This window comes from Salmo salar, chromosome 14 (assembly GCF_965601325.2).
Source record: "Salmo salar chromosome 14, fSalSal1, whole genome shotgun sequence".
NCBI classification, from domain to species: domain Eukaryota; kingdom Metazoa; phylum Chordata; class Actinopteri; order Salmoniformes; family Salmonidae; genus Salmo; species Salmo salar.
In genome coordinates, this window is record NC_138304.1 from 47,300,704 (window position 1) to 47,325,168 (window position 24,465).

Consider the following 24,465-nt stretch of genomic DNA (forward strand, 5'->3'; position numbering starts at 1 on the left):
AGAAGCTAACTGCTTAAGCGAAACAATGGAAGCAATGTGATCTGTAGATGGAGTGTTAATTAAAAACTCTTAGGGCTAGGCCCCTTTTTTCTCAATTTCTACCTGACTGACATGCCCAAAGTAAACTGCCTGTTTCTCAGGCCCTGAAACCAGGATATAATTCGTACCATGGGAAAGAAAACACTTTGAAGTTTGTAGAAAAGTTCAAATAATGTAGGAGACTATAACACAATAGATATGGTAGGAGAAAATCCAAAGAAAAACCAACCAGAATTTTCGTTTTGAGAGAGACCATGTTCTTATAATGGAAAGTATAGGGGCATACTGAATTCTAGCTCCCAATATGCAATTCCTATGGCTTCCACAGGGTGTCAGCAGTCTATGTTCAAGGTTTCAGGTTTGTAACTTCCAAAACGAATAAGAAATATCAGTTTTAGTACAGGGACACAGTCTTGGAAATGTGTATTTGCGCGTGCCATGAATACAGGACGCACCTGCTAAAATCGGTTTCCTATTGAACATACTTCTTTCCGTAAGAAATATTATAGTTTGATTACATTTTAGGGTATCTGAGGAGTAAATCGAAACATATTTTAACTTATTGAAACAAAGTTTATGGGTAGATTTTCTGATTCCTTTCTCTGCACGTTGAACGAGTGGATTACTCAAATTGATGGCGCAAACTAAACAGACTTTTTGGTATATAAAGAAGGATTTTATCTAACAAAACAACAGTACTTGTTATAACTGGGACCCTTTGGATGACAAATCAGAGGAAGATTTTCAAAAAGTAGGTGAATATTTAATCGCTATTTGTGAATTTATGAAAGCTGTGCCAGTGGAAAAAATATTTTGATGTGGGGCCTCAAACAATCGCATGGCATGCTTTCGCTGTAGTCGCTACTGTAAATTAGACAGTGCAGTTAGATTAACAAGAATTTAAGCTTTCGACCGATGTAAGACACTTGTATGTACCTAAATGTTTAAAATCCATAATTTTTATGATTATTTATTTGAATTGCGCGCCTTCCAGTTAGCGGGACACCTATCCCTGAGAGGTTTTTAACTGACGGCATACCTGTAAATGATCTACATTATTCTAATGATGATTATTGGATTTTAAAGGGCCGCAAAATGAGCACTGACGATGCTCTGGGTGTAAACTCTGTGGATTTGGAAACTAGCAGTGCTCCTAAGTACACACCAAAAACATTGTTGACCATTTCAGCTTGAAAAAATAAACAAATAAATCACATATCTAATATAAGTATTTTTAATTACTCTTTGTATGATAACAATAATAACATGTACATCTATATATATATATATATATAGATAGATAATTCTGGACAATTTCCATAATTTTCGCCCTAATTATTCATTCACAAAGTATACATGACAGGACTCTTATTCTGAAGGATTACGAAAATCCGTGATCCGGAAGTACCTTTAGTTATCCTTGCCTGCTTCACAGCGGTGCATGCAGCTATCTGCTCAGAAGTACACGGATCAAATTGTTGCTAGCATATTTACCATTTTCAAAACATTATTAGCATATTACTTAGATACAAAGTTTAAATCTTCTGCAGAAGTCAGACCGATCTCTGTTTAGTTTTCGCAAACGTTTGAAAATGTTGAGCAGTGTTTCTCTCCGGGCTCAGATCGCTTCCATCATAGAGGTACTTTCTAAAACTGCGGTTGCAGAAATTAGCAAAGTAATCGACGATGGCATAGTTGTGTTACGTGTAGAAATGTGTCGACGGGAAAATGAAATCAACGTCCTGAAAAATAATGTACAACAACTTGACAGCGAGCTTCGAAGAGCTCGAGGGATTCAACCTCGAAAACGCATTCATCATGGTCTATCAGTCGATGCTGAGAATCTTGGGAGAAAAGGTGGGTCGACCTAGTGGTACTAACTCACTTTTTACTATCAATCAATTATCAATAGTTAACTGTGCAAGTCACATTAGGGTTCTAGCAATATTACATGACCATTTCGCAGGTAAACAAATTAACTAGGCTTATTTAATCAGCCTACTCACGTTCTCAAGGCACTTAGCCCTGGGCTAAAAATGTGCAGTCTGAAGGCCTCATGTCCTCCAGTCATATCTCTTGACTGCCCGATGGGAGAGGAACAGCAATGACTATCATTATAACCAACTCAGTGGCCTTGTGGTTAGAGTGCAGGCCTACGCCCTGAGATTGGAAGGTTGAGGGTTTGAACAAACGAGATATATATTATCCTGGATTGTGAACGCTATGTATTGGCCATTGAGAGGTTTTAAAGCCACCGGTCGGCCATATTGGCTCTCCTCAGTAGGAGTAGTCCTCCATAGCAATACATGGAATTCTACAGTATTTCAATTAAATGTTTCAAGGGCAGAATGACATGCATTTAAGTATTTTTATTGTTGTAGTGGGGCCAGTAACGTTTACTAATCTCAAAAAACGACTTTAAGGAAAACTTTTAATGTATTTAAAAATCGAATTTAAAATAATAAAATACATGTAGCAAACAGTAATGTAGACGTTAATAAATGCGTTTTCTGTAGCTTCCAAAATCTTTCTTTACAATGGTGGGGGAGAGCCAAGATGGAGGCACAGTGGCTTCAACACAGCATCCCCTATTAGTTATCTAGTGTGTATATATAAATCATTGATTTGAACACAGACTGTTTAGCACTCAGCATTAAGGAGATGGATTTGGAGTAAGGCCCTACAACAGACTAGTATCCTGTCCAGGGGTTGTACTCAGTGGTTGATTTGGGAGATAGGGGGTTGCGGAAGAACTTAACAGTTTTTTGGGGGGGGTGTGACTGTGAGAATGTCAGTTCTGGTGACCTTTTTAGAAGGAAATCCTATTCCAAAATAACATGATGATGACATCTCAAATATAATTTCCCCCTCAAGAAATGAGCCCAATATAACATATTGGTCAATATCAGGTAGCCTAGTGGTTAGAGCGTTGGGCCAGTAACCGAAAGGTTGCTGGATCGAATCCCTGAGCTGACAAGGTAAAAAAAATATGTCGTTCTGCCTCTGAACAAGGCAGTTAACCCACTGTTCCCCGGTAGGCCATCATTGTAAATAAGAATTTGTTCTTAACTGACTTGCCTATTTAAATAAAGTAAATGTCTTCCCTGTGGCTCAGTTGGTAGAGCATGGTGTTTGCAACGCCAGCATGGTGTGTGCAACGCCAGGGTTGTGGGTTCGATTCCCACGGGAGGCCAGTACAAAAAAAAAAATGAAATGAAATGTATGCACTCTGGATAAGAGAGTCTGCTAAATGACTAAAATGTAAATGTACATGTAAATCAGGCAGCTGTGCTATTTAGGAATATGAAGATATGATGTAGCCCACCTGATTTTAAATATTATTTTTTAACCTTTATTTAACCATTATGCACCATATTGGCAAGAAATAAATAGGCTGAGTGTTGCCCATCTGCATTTCCACCACTGGGATCATTTTTAGCTAGATCAAACTCTAAAGTTTAAACATAGGCTATCTTGTTGCTAGTTATAGCAACATATTGATGATTCGAATGTCCCCCCAAAAAAGTGTTCTGCTGTCACACAGCCAACCAAGGATCATGTACTGTGAATATAATGTAGGCCTCGCTGTTACCCCTGACCCATGTCACATTTAGCCCTATGCATTCAACGGCCATTCAACGGCCATAAACAATGCTGCTGCTAAAAATTCAGTTCATAAAATGGTGCATTTGACTAATTTATTGGGATTTGAGAAATAAGTGTAGCCTAATAGCACCAGAAAGGCTTCATGATCGTCGTCTTTTAACAGTGGCCTGTTTTCAGAGGCGGGTTTTCCTGCAACTGTATTAAGATTGTAAGCTACAATAACTGGGCATGCATATTTCTCTCCCTGCGCCACACTCGCAATTTGAAGGAGCCTTAGAGGAATATTCTATTCTCTCATAGAATGAGACAGGCTGAACAATTGAATAAGTAAACTATTCTACTGTTGGGGGGGGGGGGGGGGCCCCTAGGTGTACTTGTACATCCCACTATAGGAACAGGACGCTCTTGCCCTATGGGCCGTCCTGGCTCGCACAAGGCTTACTCACTAGGATTGTGAAATCGAATAATTTATTATTACAACCCTTGAACCCAATCACCCACAGCTTCAAATCAAACTTTATTTGTCACATACGCCCCGAATACAACAGGCGTAGACCTTATCGTGAAATGCTTAGTTACAAACCCTTAACCAACAGTGCAGTTCAAGTAGAGTTAAGAAAATATTTACCAAATAAACTAAAGTAAAAAAGAACACAATAAGAATAACGTGTGTGTGTGTGTGTGTGTGTGTGTGTGTGTGTGTGTGTGTGTGTAATCCAAATCCATTTGGATTACAGTTAAAACAAACAATGAAGGATTTTGATGACTGAATATTTTCACAGGGCCTGGTAAAAGCGGTACCACTGTGAGGAGGACCTCAGCTGAGAACCTGCAGCCTGAGGGAGATGGTAAAGGAAAGGATGAATGCATTGGACCTGCGGATGAGGCTCTGGTCAAGATTGAGCCGGGAGGGGAGAGTGAACAGGAAGAGCAGACTACAAGGAGAAAATACAAGGATCGTCTTGATGCTGAACTGTCAACGTACGAGAGAGACAGCCAGCCGTGGATGCCCAGTACACAAGAAGACAATGATATGGAGACAAACTCACTGTGTCTCCCTGATCACTCTCCTGGAACTTCCGGAATGACGGCAGCATCATGCAGCAATGTTTCATTACCAGGAAAACCATATTTGGAGTCAAATGTGAGAGAGGATATGATTTTACAGCTCAGACAGCAACAACATTATCGGCAGTCAGACGCGCTCAGGAGAACAAGCGACGGCACAGTAAAGTCAAACCCAGACCCTCAAAGTGAATTCGGTTTTGGCCCGAATTATAATACGGCAAGGAGAGCGAGGACCAAGAGATTTTTCCAGGTTAATAAACACTTCATTTGCACACTGTGTGGAAAGAGTTTTGAACGTTACAGTCATCTTGAAAGGCATCTACGAATTCATACGGGTGAGAAGCCGTATAGTTGTGACCTATGTGGAAGGTGTTTCAACCAGAAGGGTAGCCTCAAAGGGCATCTGAAGACTCACAGAGGTAAGAGATTAGAATCACTAGCTAATGACGGCAGATAGTACACTATTATACAACAGATCATTCCATGTACACTCCAAATAGTACCCTTTTCCCTACGTAGTGCACTACTTTTGACCAGACCCCTATAGGGTGATATTTAGGACATGACCGATGCATCAATATTTTATCAATCAAATGTGATCTTTCCAAACAGTATCGATGGACGGGCTAGCTAACAACGAAGAGAAGCCTCGCCTGGATAGACGTCAGACTGAGGAAGAGCAGTTGAACGGAAAGGACAAAGTGTTCCAAACTGCTCCTCAGATCCCTATGAAGTCTGAGCCAGGGGAGGAGAAGGATGCATTCCAGACACTAGATCATAAAGCAGAAGAACAGACAGCAGGGAGAGCAGAACAGCAACTGGATGATGAATTGTCAATGTACGAGAGAGACAGCCAGCCATGGATGTCCGGTCCACAAGCAGACAACGATATAGACAAGAGCAATTCAGAATATTTCAACAGTTCAGGTCAGAACTCCCAGTGTCTCACTGATCACTCTCCTGTACCTCCTGTCCCAGGAATGGTGGAGGCGTCATGCAGCAGTGCTTCGTTTCCAGGGAAACCATATGTAGATGTCAGCGAGGATATGATTTTACAGCTCAGGCAGCAACATTATGGACCTTCAGACACACTCTTGATAGCAAGTGACGGTACAGTACAGCCAAACTCACAGGTCATGGACGGGGCTTCTCTGAACCATCCGCCCATCTTCTCCAGTTTCCAGGAAAGGAAAGTGAAAACCTTCCAAGGAGTCACCAAGGACAAGAAGTGCTTCATCTGCTCATTCTGTGGGAAAGTTTTTGAGCGTGTTGGTCATCTTGAAAGGCACCAGCGAATTCATACGGGTGAGAAGCCGTATAGTTGTGACATATGTGGAAGGTGTTTCAACCAGAAGGGTAGCCTCAAAGGGCATCTGAAAACTCACAGAGGTAAGATATGAGAAAAATATAGAATTTTTTTCATAGCTTTTTCATTTATTAAAAGTAACTCTTAAGTGTGTAAATCGTTAATTATTCTGTAATTAACAGACAGTATGCCTGTTATATAATTAAGGTGCATCGTTAATGACACCCTATTCCTTTTACAGTGTACTACTATTGACCTGGACCCAAAGGGCTCTGATCAATAGTAGTGCACTACATACAGAATAGGGTACCATTTGGGATGGATACAAAGTGTTTTCCTGTTCTCTGTCGGGTTTAAGATGACGTTAAACAGTTCATGTTGGCTGATTTACATTGTTTGAATTGCCATGTTGTTAAAATCTATGCTAAAATACTTGATACTCTTTTCCTGACAAGCAGATGATGCTGACATGCTAACGGGACAACCTCCACTTGATGATAAGAAGCCTGACGTTTATCCTAGACCCTCGGAGAACCCAGAGGAACCGAGGGATCAGCCCTCACCTGCTGAAGCACAGCCTAGCTCCGGGCACAGTGAGGAGGAGGAGGGCAGGGGGCAGGGGTTGGTGGGGGAAGCAGAGAAAGAAAAGCAGTTTGAATCCCAGATACTCAGTCAGTCAGGACCTCCACACCAACAAAGCACAGAGCGACCAGATTACCAGGACGACCCAGAGTATGTCATGGATGAGAGGGAGAGTCAGCTGTGTAGATCTTTCACAGAGAGGCACAGTGATACTGAGTCTGCGTCACTACATCCAGGCTGCTCCTCCGATGTGACAAAGCAGCAGAACTCCCATCCTGTTTCACCCAGTGTCAAATACCATCACAGTCCTTTTGATGGACTGCACCACCACCACGCGTTCTATACGTCAGCTTCTAGAGAGGTGGAACTTGAAGACTTGTCTTTTCAGGATGAAAAAGACAAGTTGGATGTGATTGAGCAAGAGCAGTATGCAGGGATGGTTCTACATGCAAGGAACAGGGAGGATGGTGATGGGACAATACTACCCAGGTTTCAGGACCGGGTACCACCGCCACCACTACCCGTAGAGGAGGAAACAGCAATGAGAGCGTACATCACAGAACCAAACTACAGTCAAGAAGGGATTTTATTTGCCCTTGGCATAGACAGTTTTGACAGTACAGAGGGCAGCAGCGCCACTACAGACGACACAAGAAATAGATGTTTCATATGCTCCTTTTGTGGAAAGAGTTTTGATCGCCATAGTCATTTTGAAAGACACCTGCACACTCATACTGGTGAGAAGCCCTACAGCTGTGAGATATGTGGTAAGACTTTCACTCAGAAGAGCAGCCTGAAAGCTCATCAGAGACTTCATACAGGTTAATCAAGGGCCAAAGCGTATTTGTTTGCATTTCAAATGGCACCCTATTCCCTATATACATACAGTTGCAAGAAACAGTATGTGAACCCTTTGGAATTACCTGGATTTCTACATACATTGGTTCATAAAATTGTATCTTCATCTGAGTCACAACAATAGACAAACACAGTCTGCTTCAACTAATAACACACAAATTATTATATTTTTCTTGTCTATATTGAATACATCATTTAAACATTCACAGTGTAGGTTGGAAAAAGTATTTGAACCCCTATGCTAATGACTTCTCCAAAAGCTAATTGGAGTCAGGAGTCAGCTAACCTGGAGTCCAATCAATTAGACGAGATTGGAGATGTTGGTTAGAGCTGCCCTGCCATATAAAAAAACTCTAAACATTTTGAGTTTGCTATTCACTAGAAGCTGTGAACCATGCCTCGAACAAACGAGATCTCAGAAGACCTAAGATTAAGAATTGTTGACTTGCATAACGCTGGAAAGGGTTAAAAAAGTATCTCTAAAAGCTTTGATGTTCATCAGTCCACGGTAAGACAAATTATCTATAAATGGAGAAAGTTCAGCACTGTTGCTACTAGAGGTCGACCGATTATGATTTTTCAACACCGATGCCGATTATTGGAGGACCAAAAAAGCCGATATCGATTAATCGGCCGATTTTTATTTATTTGTAATAATGACAATTACAACAATACTGAATGAACACTTATTTTAACTTAATATAATACATAAATACTATCAATTTAGCCTCAAATAAATAATGAAACATGTTCAATTTGGTTTAAATAATGCAAAAATAAAGTGTTGGAGAAGAAAGTAAAAGTGCAATATGTGCCATGTAAAAAGCTAACGTTTAAGTTCCTTGCTCAGAACATGAGAACATATGAAAGCTGGTGGTTCCTTTTAACATGAGTCTTCAATATTCAATAAATTGAACATGTTTCATTATTTATTTGAGACTAAATTGATTATATTAAGTTAAAATAAGTGTTCATTGTTCATTCAGTATTGTTGTAATTGTCATTATTACATAATATAACGGCCGAGTAATCGGTATCGTTTTTTTTGGGTCCTCCAATAATCGGCACCGGTGTAGAAAAATGATAATCGGTCGACCTCTAGTTGCTACTCTCCCTAGGACTGGCTGTCCTGCAAAGATGACTGCAAGAGCACAGTGCAGAATGCTCAATGAGGTTAAGAAGAATCCTAGAGTGTCAGCTGAAGACTAACAGAAATCTCTGTAACATGCTAACATCTGAGTCTACGATATGTAAAATGCTAAAAAAGAATGGTGTTCATGGGAGGACACCACGGAAGAAGCCACTGTTGTCCAAAAAAACCATTGCTGCACATCTGAAGTTTGCAAAAGTGCACCTGGATGTTCCACAGCGCAACTGGCAAAATATTCTGTGGACAGATGAAACTACATTTGAGTTGTTTGGAAGGAACACAACACTGTGGAGAAAAAAAGGCACAGCACACCAACATCAAAACCTTATCCCAACTGTAAAGTATGGTGGAGGGAGCATCATGGTTTGGGGCTGCTTTGCTGCCGCAGGGCCTGGACAGCTTGCTATCATAAACTTGCAAAATCATTTTTCTGTTGATCAATACAGTTTGCAGGAGAATGTAAGGCTATCTGTCCGCCAATTGAAGCTCAACAGAAGTTGGGTGATGCAACAGGACAACGACCCAAAACACAGAAGTAAATCAACAACAGAATGGCTTGAACAGAAGAAAATACACCTTCTGGAGTGGCCCAGTCAGTCCTGACCTCAACCTGATTTGAGATGCTGTGGCATGACCTCGAGTGTGGTTCACACCAGACATCCCAAGAATATTGTGGAACTGAAACAGTTATGTAAAGAGGAATGGTCCAAAATTCCTCCTGACCGTTGTGCAGGTCTGATCCGCAACTACAGAAAACGTTTGGTTGAGGTTATTGCTGCCAAAGGAGGGTCAGTCAACCTGTTATTAAATCCAAGAGTCCACATAATGTTTCCAACCTGCAATGTTAATACGGTGTTCAATAAATACATGAAAAATTATAATTGTGTGTTATTTGTTTAAGCAGACTGTGTTTGTCTATTGTTGTGACTTAGATGACGATCAGATCAAATTTTATGACCAATTTATCCAGAAATCCAGGTAGTTCCAAAGGGTTCACATACTTTTTCTTACCACTGTAGTACACTACCTTTGACCGTAGGCAAAGTAGTGTACTATATAAGAAATTGATTATAATTTGGGACACACATTTTACTGAAAGTTGTTTCGTCCTCATCAAAACTCAATCAACACTGGTTAATGAGTATGGGACATTTGGCTGCTATTGGTAACAGTTTAGAAGTCCAACGAAATTGTGATAAGATGTCTTTGTTTCCAGTACATTTTGTGTTTTTTTTTATCCTTTATTTAACTAGTCAAGTCAGTTAAGAACAAAGTCTTATTTACAATGGACGGCCTACCCTGGACGACGCTGGGTCAATTGTGCTCCACCCTATGGGACTCCCAATCACGGCCGGATGTGATACAGCCTGGATTCAAACCAGGGACTACAGTGACACCTCTTGCACTGAGATGCAGTGCCTTAGACCGCTGCACCACTCGGGAGCCCAAAGGATGTTAAAGATATTCAAATGCTGGGGCTATGGAAAATGAACATTTTAGCAGTTCTTAGTTTATAAAGTTGTCATCAGGTATCTCTCCAATAATGTATATAGAAGGGAGGAAAAAAAGTGTTTAAGGAAAAACAATTTATAATTATTCCACTTTTTTCTTTTCCTGCATCAAATGTATGGATTATTGATCCATTTTAACATGTGGGCTACATATCTTTTTGTTTTGTATGAAGACGTTGATGGTAAGGTTGTTTATTACTCAATGGGTATGTTTACATGCACAGTAATAATCCAATATTAAACTGATTTTGGCAGTAAGCATATTATGCAATAGTCATGTAAGCAGAGTAAAGCGTTTATCTTAATCGGCGTAAGGTCAAAATCGAAGAAAGCATACATCAATTAAAACACCTGGTTTTCTGAGTAATCTTTCTAATTATTAGAATACCTTAAAAGGATTGGACCCTTTTATTTTCAATTTTTGCCTAAAATGACATACCCAAATCTAACTCCCTTTATTTAGCTCAGTACCTGAAGCAAGGATATACAAATTCCTAATACCAAGTTTGTGGAAATGTGAAATTAATGAAGGAGAATATAACACATTAGATCTGGTAAAAGATAATACAAAGAAAAAAATGTGTTTTCTATTTAAATTTTTTTGTTCCATCTTTGAAATGCAAGAGAGAGGCCATTATATCACTTAGCAGTATAGGATCAATTTAGATTTTGGCCATTAGATGGCAGCAGTGTATGTGCAATGTTTTAGACTGATCCAATGAACCATTGCATTACTGTTCAAAACGTTGTCTCAAGTCTGCCCAACTGTGCCGAATTGGTCAATTGATACATATTCAAGTACATAACTATAGACAACATACAAAAATGATATGGTAATACGAAATTTACGTTTACACACTCCCAGGAATGTCATAAATGATGGATAAATAGCTTCCCTACAGAAACACTAACCTTCACACATCTAGATGGTGGGGAACCCAGTTCCCACATTTGAATATAAAAATGGATTTTATCAAACAGAACTATACTACATTTCATCTTTGGGACGGACCCTCAGGATGACAAATCAGAGCAAGATTACTGAATGTAAGTACATTATTTACCTTCAGAGGTGAATATCAAACCAGTTGCCGTGATAATAGTTTTGTTGTTGTGCCCTCTCCTCAAACAATGGCATGATCTTTTTCACTGTAATAGCTACTGTAAATTGGACAGTGTAGTTAGCTTAAATTCTTGTTAATCTTTCTGACCATATAAGACATGTTTATGTCCTGGGAAACTTTCTTGTTACTTACGTCATGCTAATCACATTAGCGCACGTTAGCTCAACCGGACATGCATCAATAATTTCAAAGCTCACTACATTGAATTATACAATTTCCAAGCCCATTTCATAGAGAATGTTATAAACTGGACTTCATTTAGTAACTTACTTTGAAGAGATGAGAATTGGGTCTAAATAGGGTTTTGGCGTTTGGTAGTCTTAATTCAGTGTACTTGTCTTTAACTGCCATTTCCTGAAAGTCAGACTCTTACCACATGCCAACTCCTTTTCATCAGCTTCAGAAGCATCAGCATTCACCGCGTTGTGTGGTTATCCTTAGATATATTATCCAGACTTGCCCAGAGGGAATTGTTGATATGCTGTAAATATTTTATTCTAGGTAACATTTTACTTGGAAAAAATGTAAATGTCATTATTTTACTGATAGAAAGATGAAAAAAATATTTATCCACAATCTGCTCTGGACAAGTCTGGTGCTGGACTGTCTTAACATGAAATTAAAATATTTAGGCTGACTTCATTCAGTGTCCAGAAAAATTAATTGATGTTGTATGCGCATATTTAATGATGTATTGCCTCATTTGCATATTAGCAAAAAATATCTGGCTACATTCAACTAGTAAAAGTTGTTAAAGTGTAAAAAATAATCTCTGTTAGGGTGTGGTTCCTGGACTTAATCAGCATTCTACCTGTGTATTTGATCTGCACATGTGCTTGCGCCAGCCGAGCGAGCCTCACTCTTTAGTGCGAGTGAAGTGAGTTCGGAACAACGGAATGTATGAGTCTTAGGAAGTAGTTTTCACATACACACTTTATATGTCGGAACTCGAATCAGATATGCCTCACAAAAATAATATGGTCACTGTGGTAGAATGTTTATTTTTATTGGTAATTTACTGCATTTATCAGCGCCATCAGGTAGCCTGATTTTAAAATGTCCCTGTAAACAGGATTATTAGGGAAATGGCTCTTCTTGCAAAGCATGTAAAAGTTTTAATCAAATTATTAGATTAATCAGACTATCCACAATCGCATTATTGTGTGCATGTAACCGTACTCGTTGAGTAGTTCAAATCATTGAGTTTTTTTTTACTCCTGTGTTCAAAAACGCACTCTTAAGTTTGCTTTGTTGTTTTGTATCTGCTGGTGTATTCTTTAATAAATGTAAAAATTCTGAATGCAAACCTTGTGGGTTCACTGTTTTACTTATTGACAGTAAAATAACAGATTCATATGAGATTCCTATTTCTGCCCGTGCAAATTTGGTGCTCACTTTTGTAGTATTTACAGTAACAAAAAATTGGACAATTAGCTTGGAGCCAAACCTTGGTGACGCTAGCCACAATAAGGATTAGCCACAATAGTGGTGTTTACGGTTTGCCTTCAAAATACAAGTTCCCCATTGAAACCGATGCAAATTGATACAAATAGTGGAATAATGCCACATTTTGGACTAGGTGCTAAACAAGGTTGGAACGTTGTTATATACATTAAACGAGACAATTAGTTAATTTGGCTCAGTTCACACCGGTATCAAAGTCCCGCAATATGTGCTAAGGCGCTAATATTTGTGTTAGCTTTTCACTTACAGTTGAAGTCGGAAGTTTACATACACCTTAGCCAAATACATTTAAACTCAGTTTTTCACAATTCCTGACATTTAATCCTAGTAAAAATTCCATGTCTTAGGTCAGTTAGGATCACCACTTTAGGTTAAGAATGTGACATTTCTGAATAATAGTAGAGTGATTTATTTCAGCTTTTATTTCTTTCATCATATTCCCAGTGGGTCAGAAGTTTACATACACTTAATTAGTATTTGGTAGCATTGCCTTTAAATTGTTTAAATTGGGTCAAACGTTTCGGGTAGCCTTCCACAAGCTTCCTACAATAAGTTGGGTGAATTTTGGCCCATTCCTCCTGATAGAGCTGGTGTAACTGAGCCAGGTTTGTAGGCCTCCTTGCTCACACACGCTTTTTCAGTTCTGCCCACAACTTTTCTATAGGATTGAGGTCAGGGCTTTGTGATAGCCACTCCAATACCTTGACTTTGTTGTCCTTAAGACATTTTGCCACAACTTTGAAAGTATGCTTGGGGTCATTGTCCATTTGGAAGACCCATTTGCAACCAAGCTTTAATTTCCTGACTGATTTTGTGAAGTGCACCAGTCCCTCCTGCAGCAAAGCACCCCCACAACATGATGCTGCCACCCCCGTGCTTCACGGTTGGGATGGTGTTCTTTGGCTTACAAGCCTCCCCCTTTTTTCTCCAAACATAACGATGGCCATTATGGCCAAACAGTTCCATTTTTGTTTCATCAGACCAGAGGACATTTCTCCAAAAAGTACGATCTTTGTCCCCATGTGCAGTTGCCAACCGTAGTCTGGCTTTTTTATGGCGGTTTTGGAGCAGTGGCTTCTTCCTTGCTGAGCAACCTTTCAGGTTATGTCGATATAGGACTCGTTTTACACAAAGCCGTTTTTTTTTTTTTAAGCGAGACCCCAACCTCAATTTTATCAAAAATCTATCATGTGATTTATCAAGCATTTGTTTAAATGATTGACCAAACATAATTGAAAAATAAGTGGTTTATCTTTATTTATTTTTTATAAAAAACAATTAAGTAATAGGAATGAACATTGGGTCACAGGAATGAGCACTGAGTAACAGGAATGAGCGCTGAGTAACAGGAATGAGCACTGAGTGACAGGAATGAGCGCTGAGTAACAGGAATGAGCGCTGAGTAAGAGGAATGAGCGCTGAGTAACAGGAATGAGCACTTGTGTGTGAGAATAACTGGATGTCACAGAACTTCCTTCAATTAAACAAAAGATAAAACAGAGGTCATTATATTTGGCACAAAATATCTTAGTCTAAATAGCAACATAAAAGCAGTAACCATTGTGTGTACGTGTATGTGGCTCCTGCCTCTGCACAGTATGGGTTGTCCATCTTCCTCTACAAAAGGCAAGATAGACAACAAATACAAGAAAGATGAGCATATTAAGCAGATCCTCAGATCTCTACATTGACTACCAGTACCTAATATTAACTTGAAAATAAAAAATGTTCTGCATATAAAACACAACATTCACTTACAAACACGACATACAATTGTATTTCATATGGAATTGCAATAAATGAATGAACAGAAATTTAAGAAACTAGTCTCTAGTTTGGCCCAGACTTCATTGTCAATTTCCATGTAACGAGCTTGTACTGAGTGCAAGGGCCATCACTGTAAAAATGGATAGTGGAGACTTCTGGATGTGCTCTATGCACCTGTGTGCATTGTTGCCTGTTGGTGTGACGCTCCGAAGTGGACTGCCTGTATTTCTGTGCCGTACTTAGAGGTAATTTTTGGGAAAAGTCAACATGAATTAAGCGTTAATGTGCTTTCAAGCCTTGTTTCAGTGCCCTGTAGTGGGTCAACTGACTAAATGATGTTGTAAGTGTTTCTCTTAAACTTGCGCAGCATCAGGTTCAGCTGTTCCAGCAGTTGCTCTTGGATGGTCTGGAAGTCTTTTTTTGATGGTGACTTTGAATGTTTCGCCATTGGGGTCATTCTTGTGCTCCTTATCCACAGTTGCCCACTGGACATGTCACTTCATTCTTATCATTGTATTGGCGTATCATTGTATTTATACACCTGTCAGCAACGGGTGTGGCTGAAATAGCAGAATCCACTAATTTGAAGGGGTGTCCACATACGTTTGTATATATAGTGTACATTCGGGAACAATAATTATTAAGGTCACTAAAATTCCTAACATTGAGAAAGGGTACAATTTTTGGGAAAAGGGTGAGATTTCTTTTCTTTTCTAGATACTAGTAGCTAACTGTTGCTACTCATTTAAAATTATGCTAGCTAGTGTAAGGGATTACATTTCAAGGATGGAGAAATGATTCTATTTGATAGAGCAACATTGTTATTTTCCATACAGTCGTGGCCAAAAGTTTTGAGAATCACAAATATTAATTTTCGTAAAGTCTGCTGCCTCAGTTTGTATGATGGCAATTTGCATATACTCCAGAATGTTATGAAGAGTGATCAGATGAATTGCAACGAATTGCAAAGTCCCTCTTTGCCATGCAAATGAACTGAATCCCCCAAAAACATTTCCACTTCATTTCAGCCCTGCCACAAAAGGACCAGCTGACATCATGTCAGTGATTCTCTCGTTAACACAGGTGTGAATGTTGACGACGACAAGGCTGGAGATCACTCTGTCATGCTGATGAGTTCGAATAACAGACTGGAAGCTTCAAAAGGAGGGTGGTGCTTGGAATCATTGTTCTTCCTCTGTCAACCATGGTTACCTGCAAGGAAACACGTTCCGTCATCATTGCTTTGCACAAAAAGGGCTTCACAGGCAAGGATATTGCTGCCAGTAAGATTGCACCTAAATCAACCATTTATCGGATCATCAAGAAATTCAAGGAGAGCGGTTCAATTGTTGTGAAGAAGGCTTCAGGGCACCCAAGAAAGTCCAGCAAGCTCCAGGACCATCTCCTAAAGTTGATTCAGCTGCGGGATCGGGGCACCACCAGTACTTAGCTTGCTCAGGAATGGCAGCAGGCAGATGTGAGTGCATCGGCATGCACAGTGAGGTGTAGACTTTTTAAGGATGGCCTGGTGTCAAGAAGGGCAGCAAAGAAGCCACTTCTCTCCAGGAAAAACATCAGGGACAGACTGATATTCTGCAAAAGGTACAGGGATTGCACTGCTGAGGACTGGGGTAAAGTCATTTTCTCTGATGAATCCCCTTTCCGATTGTTTGGGGCATCTGGAAAAAACATGAATGACCGGAGAAGACAAGGTGAGCGCTACCATCAGTCCTGTGTCATGCCAACAGTAAAGCATACTGAGACCATTCATGTGTGGGGTTGCTTCTCAGCCAAGGGAGTGGGCTCACTCACAATTTTGCCTAAGAACACAGCCATGAATAAAGAATGGTACCAACACATCCTCCGAGAACAACTTCTCCCAACTATCCAGGAACAGTTTGGTGACGAACAATGCCTTTTCCAGCATGATGGAGCACCTTGCCATAAGACAAAAGTGATAACTAAGTGACTCGGGGAACAAAACATTGATATTTTGGGTCCATGGACAGGAACCTCCTCCCCCCTTAATCCCATTGAGAACTTGTGGTCAATCCTCAAGAGGCGGGTGGACAAACAAAAACCCCAAAAGTCTGACAGACTCCAAGCATTGATTATGCAAGAATGGGCTGCCATCAGTCAGGATGTGGCCCAGAAGTTAATTGACAGCATGCCAGGGCGGATTGCAGAGGTCTTGAAAAAGAAGGATCAACACTGAAAATATTGACTCTTTGCATCAACTTTATGTAATTGTCAATAAAAGCCTTTGACACTTATGAAATGCTTATAATTATACTTCAGTATTCCATAGTAACATCTGACAAAAATATCTAAAGACACTGAAGCAGCAAACTTTGTGGAAATTAATATTTGTGTCATTCTCAAAACTTTTGGCCACGACTGTACAGGCCTTTCATTCTTTAACAGGCTCCCGGGTGGCGCAGCGGTCTAAGGCACTGCATCTCAGTGCTAGAGGCATCACTACAGACTCTGGTTCGATTCCAGGCTGTATCACAACCGGCCATGATTGGGAGTCTTGTAGGGAGATGCACAATTGGCCCAGTGTCGTACAGGGTTAGGATTTGGCCTGGGTGGGCCGTCATTGTAAATAAGATTTTTTTCTTAACTGACTTGCCTAGTTAAATAAAAGCAATATATCATAGCCCTTAAAAAACTTTTTTTTTAACATATTCCTTCAACAAAAAAAACTCATTTGGGAAAGTAATAGCCCCCCAATTAATGGTGTTCTGTTTCAAGTTGCGTGATGGGAAAATAAAATGCATACAAATAAAGAGTATGTATGTGGGGTGGTGAGTTACCCCTGTATAGAGTGGGGTGGTGAGTTACCCCTGTGTAGAATGGGGTGGTGAGTTACCACTGTATAGAGTGGGGTGGTGAGTTACCCCTGTATAGAGTGGGGTGGTGAGTTACCCCTGTGTAGAGTGGGGTGGTGAGTTACCCCTGTATAGAGTGGGGTGGTGAGTTACCCCTGTGTAGAGTGGGGTGGGGAGTTACCACTGTATAGAGTGGGGTGGTGAGTTACCCCTGTATAGAGTGGGGTGGTGAGTTACCCCTGTATAGAGTGGGGTGGTGAGTTACCCCTGTATAGAGTGGGGTGGTGAGTTACCCCTGTATAGAGTGGGGTGGTGAGTTACCCCTGTATAGAGTGGGGTTAGGGTGGCGAGTTTCCCCTTACACTGTAAAGAGCTTTGGGTGCCTAGAAAAGTCCAATCAATTATTATTAAATGTTTTTCCATCTTCCATAGCTTGAAGACCATGGCTTTTATACAGAGATACAAAGTACAAAATGCCGAAAAGATGGACTGCAAGGCTATGTTCAGATAATTAAATGAAAGACTATAGTAGGTGCCTAGGTGCAAAATAAAGTAACAGGGTTGAAGTTTTCATCTTAAATCAGCCCAAAATTGGCCAATTTCAACAACGCGACCAGGCCGGGGGACTGGGTCCATGGCTTCATCACTGGAAAAGATATACGGTTGAGTTTGATATTATTTAAACGCTTACAAACAGGGTTGTTATACTATTTTATAATTCCTTTATACTTTTTTTTGTTTTATTATGATTTTTTTTTTAACCATTAACGTCAATTATTTTATTTTTTGAGCATGTTGTAGTTTAGACGCTATTTTACATCATCTGAGGTTTTTGTGTTGTGCCCGCCATCAGTTGACACAACATGCTCTTGAATTCAGGGTAGGTTCCATTTCAATCATAGATATACAATTCATAGAATGAAACTATTCCTTCTGACCACTAAAATTCAGTTGGTACACTATTGAAATGTTAATTGAATGGACATTTTTACTTCTAATTACTACCACAAAGATGGCCGAAGGTCCACCCACCGTCGAATGTCAACTTCAAATGTTCGTATCTATTCTATTATCTATATTTATATGATTTCTATAGGTTTCCTTTGGAGGATTGACAGAATAATTTAAAACAACAGACAATTCCAATTCAAAATTATCTGATGTTTGGACCTCCAAATTTCAATTATATCCCAATTTTAGTACATTTATCAGCCAAAACATAACACCCACACTGTATTCAAGAGCATGTTGTGTCTCAACAGGTGGCGGGCACAACACAAAAACCTCAGATTATGTCAAATAGGGTCTCTTTTTGGGTTTAGTTGTGGTCAATTTGAAGTGTAAAAATGATCATTATGTTTTGTGGCTGAATCTGGTGACCTATCCCTGCTGTATACAGTATAAACTGTATGTAAGACCCCCTCCAGCTATTTTTGTTAAGTTTTACCATTGAAAAGCGATATCCCACAGTATAAATACAGTAATATACTGTACTCATAGGTAAAAAAGCCATTCAAGGAGTTCAGGGGTTGGTCTGATTGGTGATTCTTTGTGTGATCTGCCTCCCTCCTCCACCTGCATAGAAGACAGTAGAGCACACAATACGTTCAAGGAGTTTCCTATAATTTCCTATAATTGTCAATAAAGAAAACACCAAATGGCAACAACAACAAAAATGTATCATGCCATGGTTTTCATATTTTTTTCCAGCAAGGCTTTCAAGAGCAAGACAATATCTGCGGTCCAAACACAAAAGACACACCCTCATCCATTTGGAAGACAGAAAAAATGATTAGCCAAGCAAAGGAAGTTTGCAACGTAAGGCCCTCAGCCCTCGTTTTTAGTTGACTTTGCGAGTGTAGTTATGTTCACACCGGTGCCTGAAACTCCCCATAATTCAATTCGCGATGATTGTACATCCGCTAAGAAAAGTCCGCCAAAACTTAAACAACATCAATGGAGACGTCAACATACAAGTGTTAGTAAAAACTAATGCAAATAAGTTAGAAATTGTGCTACTAGTGCACGACGGCACAAACACATCTAGTAAAAAGTAAATATGTTTTTGTTTGGTTATCTTTTGGAAATTGTAGAAATATTTGTTTCCTTCTTCAGAAGTTCCAGCTAGGCAGGCTAACGTTAGTTAGCTAATTAACTTGCTAGCTATCATACAGCAAGCGTATATTAATAATGATATATTTAATATAAGTAGACATGCACTCATTATTGACTGTAGCGCATATAAAGCACCGACAAGCTACAGGTGGCAGAAAACACAATCATAGAGGGATGAACGAGTGACGAATTTCCGGCCAAGTGTGGTCCATTTAAAAATAATTCAGTCCCCCCTCGTCCTTTGCCCTGCAAGTGTATACTCGTCAGACGTAATGATACGTCATCAGAAGTGTCCACTTAATTTGAGGGCTGAGGAGATAGGGTGTGTCTTTTAAGTGTTTGGACTGACCGCAACCGCTGTGTGGAAAATGTCTTCCGCATCATGATCGGGTGTTCAGATCGGTCCTGATCCCGTCGTGGCCGCAACAGCTCTTCACAACTTCCTTAGGTCGTAGAGGAGCGCACAACATGTGTTCTCACCTCTAGAGTTGGACAGGGAGGGAGTGGAGTGGTGGTGCCTGGCCAGTGGCGCTCAGAGGCTCCTCCAGAGTCCATGCTGGATATCAGGACAGGTTCCAGCAATACCTACCCCAGTGATTACTTCAACTCGCCAGAGGGTGCAGTCAGCTGGCAGTGGAACCTTTTCCAATAATCATTGTCACACTAACGCCATCTAGCTGTAGCCCTAATTATTTCAGAAACTAGTATGTCATATTTTTGTAGCCTATATCGATTAAAATGTATTGAATTCCATTTCATGCATTATTTTTTTCTTATCCATCATCATAAAATGTTTAAGTATAGAGTAATGAGTCAGAACTGTAGGTTAATTATGTAATAATTTATTAATGTATGCACAAATACATATAAACATAATTCAACATTTGAATATCTTTTCTCTCTCAAATCTCACTCACTACTTAAATCTTGAAAAATATACTTTAGCAGCAATTGCTTGATGTCCACTTTTGGCCATCTATGGAAGTCTTGGTAGCAGCCCAAAAACTGCTGATGGATCAGACTCTATGGGTGCTGGTTCTCGTAGGCAAGCAAAAATTTGGGCATATACGTCCTTCTTTGCCTGATCATTCACTCCGGGATGACACTCCGGAAGGTCTTGGGTGTCTCTCCATCAGGACTTGGTCCACTGAGGTTTGGACTGGTGCTTGTGTAACCGATGTGAAATGGCTAGTTAGTTAGCGGTGGTGCGCGCTAACAGCGTTTCAATCAGTGACGTCACTCGCTCTGAGACTTGAAGTGGTTGTTCCCCTTGCGTTGCAAGGGCCGCGGCTTTTGTGGCGCGATGAGTAACGATGCTTCGTGGGGTGTCAGTTGTTGATGTGTGCAAGGGTCCCTGGTTCAAGCCCGGGTTGGGGCGAAGAGAGGGACGGAACCTACACTGTAACATTGGTGCCGTGACCCGGATCACTGGTTGCTGCGGAAAAGGAGGAGGTCAATAGGGGGGTGAGTGTAACCGATGTGAAATGGCTAGTTAGTTAGCGGTGGTGCGCGCTAACAGTGTTTCAATCAGTGACGTCACTCGCTCTGAGACTTGAAGTAGGGTTTCCCCTTGCGTTGCAAGGGCCGTGGCTTTTGTGGCGCGACGGGTAACAATGCTTCGAGGGTGTCAGTTGTTGATGTGTGCAAGGGTCCCTGGTTCGAGCCAAGGTTGGGGCGAAGAGAGGGACGGAACCTACACTGTTACACTTGCATGGGATGGGTCTTCTGTGCTCGTTGTGAGGTTTTATCTTCCTGAAAAGCAAAACAAATAATGTTTGTGTAGATTTTATAATTTGTTTTAATTCAAAGGCATCTTATAACAGTAGTTTAATCACATTAGGATAAGAAATGCACCTGGGTTCAACCAGTGATACTGTTTCACCTTTAGCAGGTCTCAGCTGTAATGAAATCATAATTCAAAGCCTACATCTCAGTTAGTCAATCTTATTGTAAAATAACATAAATGATGTATAAATAAATGCGCCATGAGGTGGAAGCAGAGGATAAGGAATGATTGGCTGTTCAGCTGCTTGGTTATTTGTTGACTACTGTGTTGGACTTTGGGGGGGTCCCGTTAGAAGTCCAGCCGGGTGAAGTGTACCCATAGAAGGGTGTAAGCAGCATCAGTCTCTGCCCCTGACCGTCGGCAGACCTCCACCTTCTTGACCTGCCTGCTGTAGATTTGTTTTTATTTTTTATTTCACCTTTATTTAAACAGGTAGGCCAGTTGAGAACAAGTTCTCATTTACAACTGCGACCTGGCCAAGATAAAGAAAAGCAGTGCGACAAAAACAACAACGCAGAGTTACACATGGAATAAACAAACGTACAGTCAATAACACAATAGAAAAATCTATATACAATGTGTGCAAATGTAGTAAGATTAGGGAGGTAAGGCAATAAATAGGCCATTGTAGCGAAATAATTACAATTTGGCAGATTAACACTGGAGTGTTAATCCTATAATGTGGAGTTTGTTCTGTATATCTGCAGCTATTGTGAAGAAGAAGAATGGTTTATTATCCGGACAAGACTCACTCACTCACTCACTCACTCACTCACTCGCTCACTCGCTCACTCGCTCACTCGCTCACTCGCTCACTCACTAGTTGGAGAGGCTGGACCAGCAGCCAAATTAACATACACATGGGGTTGGCTTGGTTAGATTAATATGCCTCTTATTTAACAAGCTTATTAGTGTTTACATCTGTGACCAAATTATGTAGATGTTGGAGGACACTACTTTTGCCCACTTTAAACTGAGTTGGAGTGTGTGGCTGGCTTTTTTCTTTGTCTGGTAAACAAACTCTAGGAGGCAGGTCACAGCCTGGTAGCGAACAAACAGCACACATATCTTACTTAATGAGACTGGGGTAAACCATTGCCTCATGTTAACGCATCTCAACATCTGGATCTGGCTAACCAGGCCATGGTATGGGGGTAAACTGTTGCAAACATAGCTAGCTACCCAGGGCCTGCCCTGGATGTTGTGCCGCCGTAGGCGAGACAACAAGACAATTTTGTCTGTCAACAGGTAGGCTAACCACTTCTTTTTTGGAATAGGAAGAAATAGGCTCCAATTATATATGTAATTATATGATCATGCTCATAGAAAATGTTGGTGCACGCATGCATTTATAAGAGGTCCCTTAAAAGGCAGAAGGGAATTTTACTTTAACCCCTGCATCGGAGAGTTACAATGTTGCTATCAGTATGCAGCCAACTGCCTACAGTAGGAAACAGAGTTTCTTTTTAATGTCACGCTCTGACCTAGGAGAGCTGTGTTTTCTCTGTTTAGCTAGGCCAGGGTGTGATAGGTGGGTGGGCATTCTATGTTTTGTGTTCTATGTTTTGGCCGGGTATGGTTTCCAATCAGAGGCAGGTGTCTATCGTTGTCTCTTTTTTTAAAATATATTTTATTTTTGCATTTTCCAATTAAGAACATTCAAAACAAAATATGTTAGACAACAAAGGACAAAGTGACGGTAACTGACGAGCGTAATAAAAAAAAATTATTTTATATATACAGACTTTATAATACATAAAAAACATACATGATACATAAAAGTCATAATAAAGAGTAAAATAAAAAATAATAATAATGAGACATTGAATCATATGGTCACCTGCCGTGAGCTACATATTATACATTACGTGTGAAACATTATATAAGAATTATATAGAGATTCAATCAATGTGATGTGAGGGGAGATTCTCCATATAGTCAATAAAAGGTTCCAAATTCTGTAAAATGTCTTTAACTTATTCCTCAAGCAGTAAGTGATTTTCTCCAGTGGGATACAACTATTAACTTCCGATAGCCACATTGCAACTGGCAGGAAGGAATCCGATTTCCTCTATCGTTGTCTCTGATTGGAAGCCATACTAAGGCAGCCTGTTTTTCCTTTGTTTTTTGTGGGTAGTTGTTTTCCATTTTGTCAGTGTACCTTACAGAACTGTTGTCAGTCGTTTTATTGTTTTGGTTCGAGTGTCTTCATTAAAAGTTTAAATATGAGCACTATACACACTGCGCTTTGGTCTACTCATTTCGATGCCTGTGACACTTAATAATATCACACATGGCACAATAAAAATAACAGTTTTATATAACATATTTAAATTATATTTTTATATTCCCGTAGAACTGTAAAAAAGAGTAAGATCATTTGAGCTTTAGAAAGAAGTGCTTTCATACAGTTGAAGTCGGAAGTTTACATACACTTTGGTTGGAGTCATTAAAACTCGTTTTTCAACCACTCCACAAATTTCTTGTTAACAAACTATAGTTTTGGCAAGTCGGTTAGGACATCTACTTTAGGCATGACACAAGTAATTTTTCCAACAATTGTTTACAGACAGATTATTTCACTTATAATTCACTGTATCACAATTCCAGTGGGTCAGAAGTTTACATACACTAAGTTGACTGTGCCTTTTAAACAGCTTGGAAAATTCCAGAAAATGATGTTATGGCTTTAGAAGCTTCTGATAGGTTAATTGACATAATTTGAGTCAATTGGAGGTGTACCTGTGGATGTATTTCAAGACCTAACTTCATACTCAGTGCCTTTTTGCTTGACATCATGGGAAAATCAAAAGAAATCAGCCAAGACCTCAGAAAAAAATGATAGACCTCCACAAGTCTGGTTCATCCTTGGGAGCAATTTCCAAATGCCTGAAGGTACCACATTCATCTGTACAAACAATAGTACGCAAGTATAAACACCATGGGACCATGCAGCCGTCATACCGCTCAGGAAGGAGATGTATTCTGTCTCCTTGAGATGAACGTACTTTGGTGCGAAAAGTGCAAATAAATCCCAGAACAACAGCAAAGGACCTTGTGAAGATGCTGCAGGAAACAGGTACAAAGTATCTATATCCACAGTAAAACGAGTCCTATATCGACATAACCTAAAAGGCCGCTCAGCAAGGAATAAGCCACTGCTCCAAAACCACCATAAAAAAACCAGACTATGGTTTGCAACTGCACATGGGGACAAAGATTGTACTTTTGGGAGAAATGTCCTTTGGTCTGATGAAA

At 40.1% G+C, this 24,465-nt stretch overlaps 1 protein-coding gene across 1 annotated transcript; it reads left to right on the top strand.

The window, feature by feature from the left end:
* Positions 1-1,460: 1,460 nt before the first annotated feature.
* LOC123726722 (uncharacterized) lies at positions 1,461-12,550 on the top strand. Its single transcript, XM_045694459.2, has 4 exons — positions 1,461-1,896; positions 4,428-5,132; positions 5,326-6,102; positions 6,478-12,550. The coding sequence occupies exons 1-4, from the start codon at positions 1,632-1,634 to the stop codon at positions 7,425-7,427; spliced, it is 2,697 nt and encodes an 898-aa protein (XP_045550415.1). The 5' UTR covers positions 1,461-1,631; the 3' UTR covers positions 7,428-12,550.
* Positions 12,551-24,465: the final 11,915 nt, after the last annotated feature.

Excerpts from the sequence above, each read along its gene's own strand:
- LOC123726722 (XM_045694459.2), top strand. The coding sequence starts at position 1,632 with ATGTTGAGCAGTGTTTCTCTCCGGGCTCAGATCGCTTCCATCATAGAG. Across the intron at positions 1,897-4,427 it reads TGAGAATCTTGGGAGAAAAG|GGCCTGGTAAAAGCGGTACC; the intron begins GTGGGTCGACCT and ends ATATTTTCACAG. Across the intron at positions 5,133-5,325 it reads GCATCTGAAGACTCACAGAG|TATCGATGGACGGGCTAGCT; the intron begins GTAAGAGATTAG and ends CTTTCCAAACAG.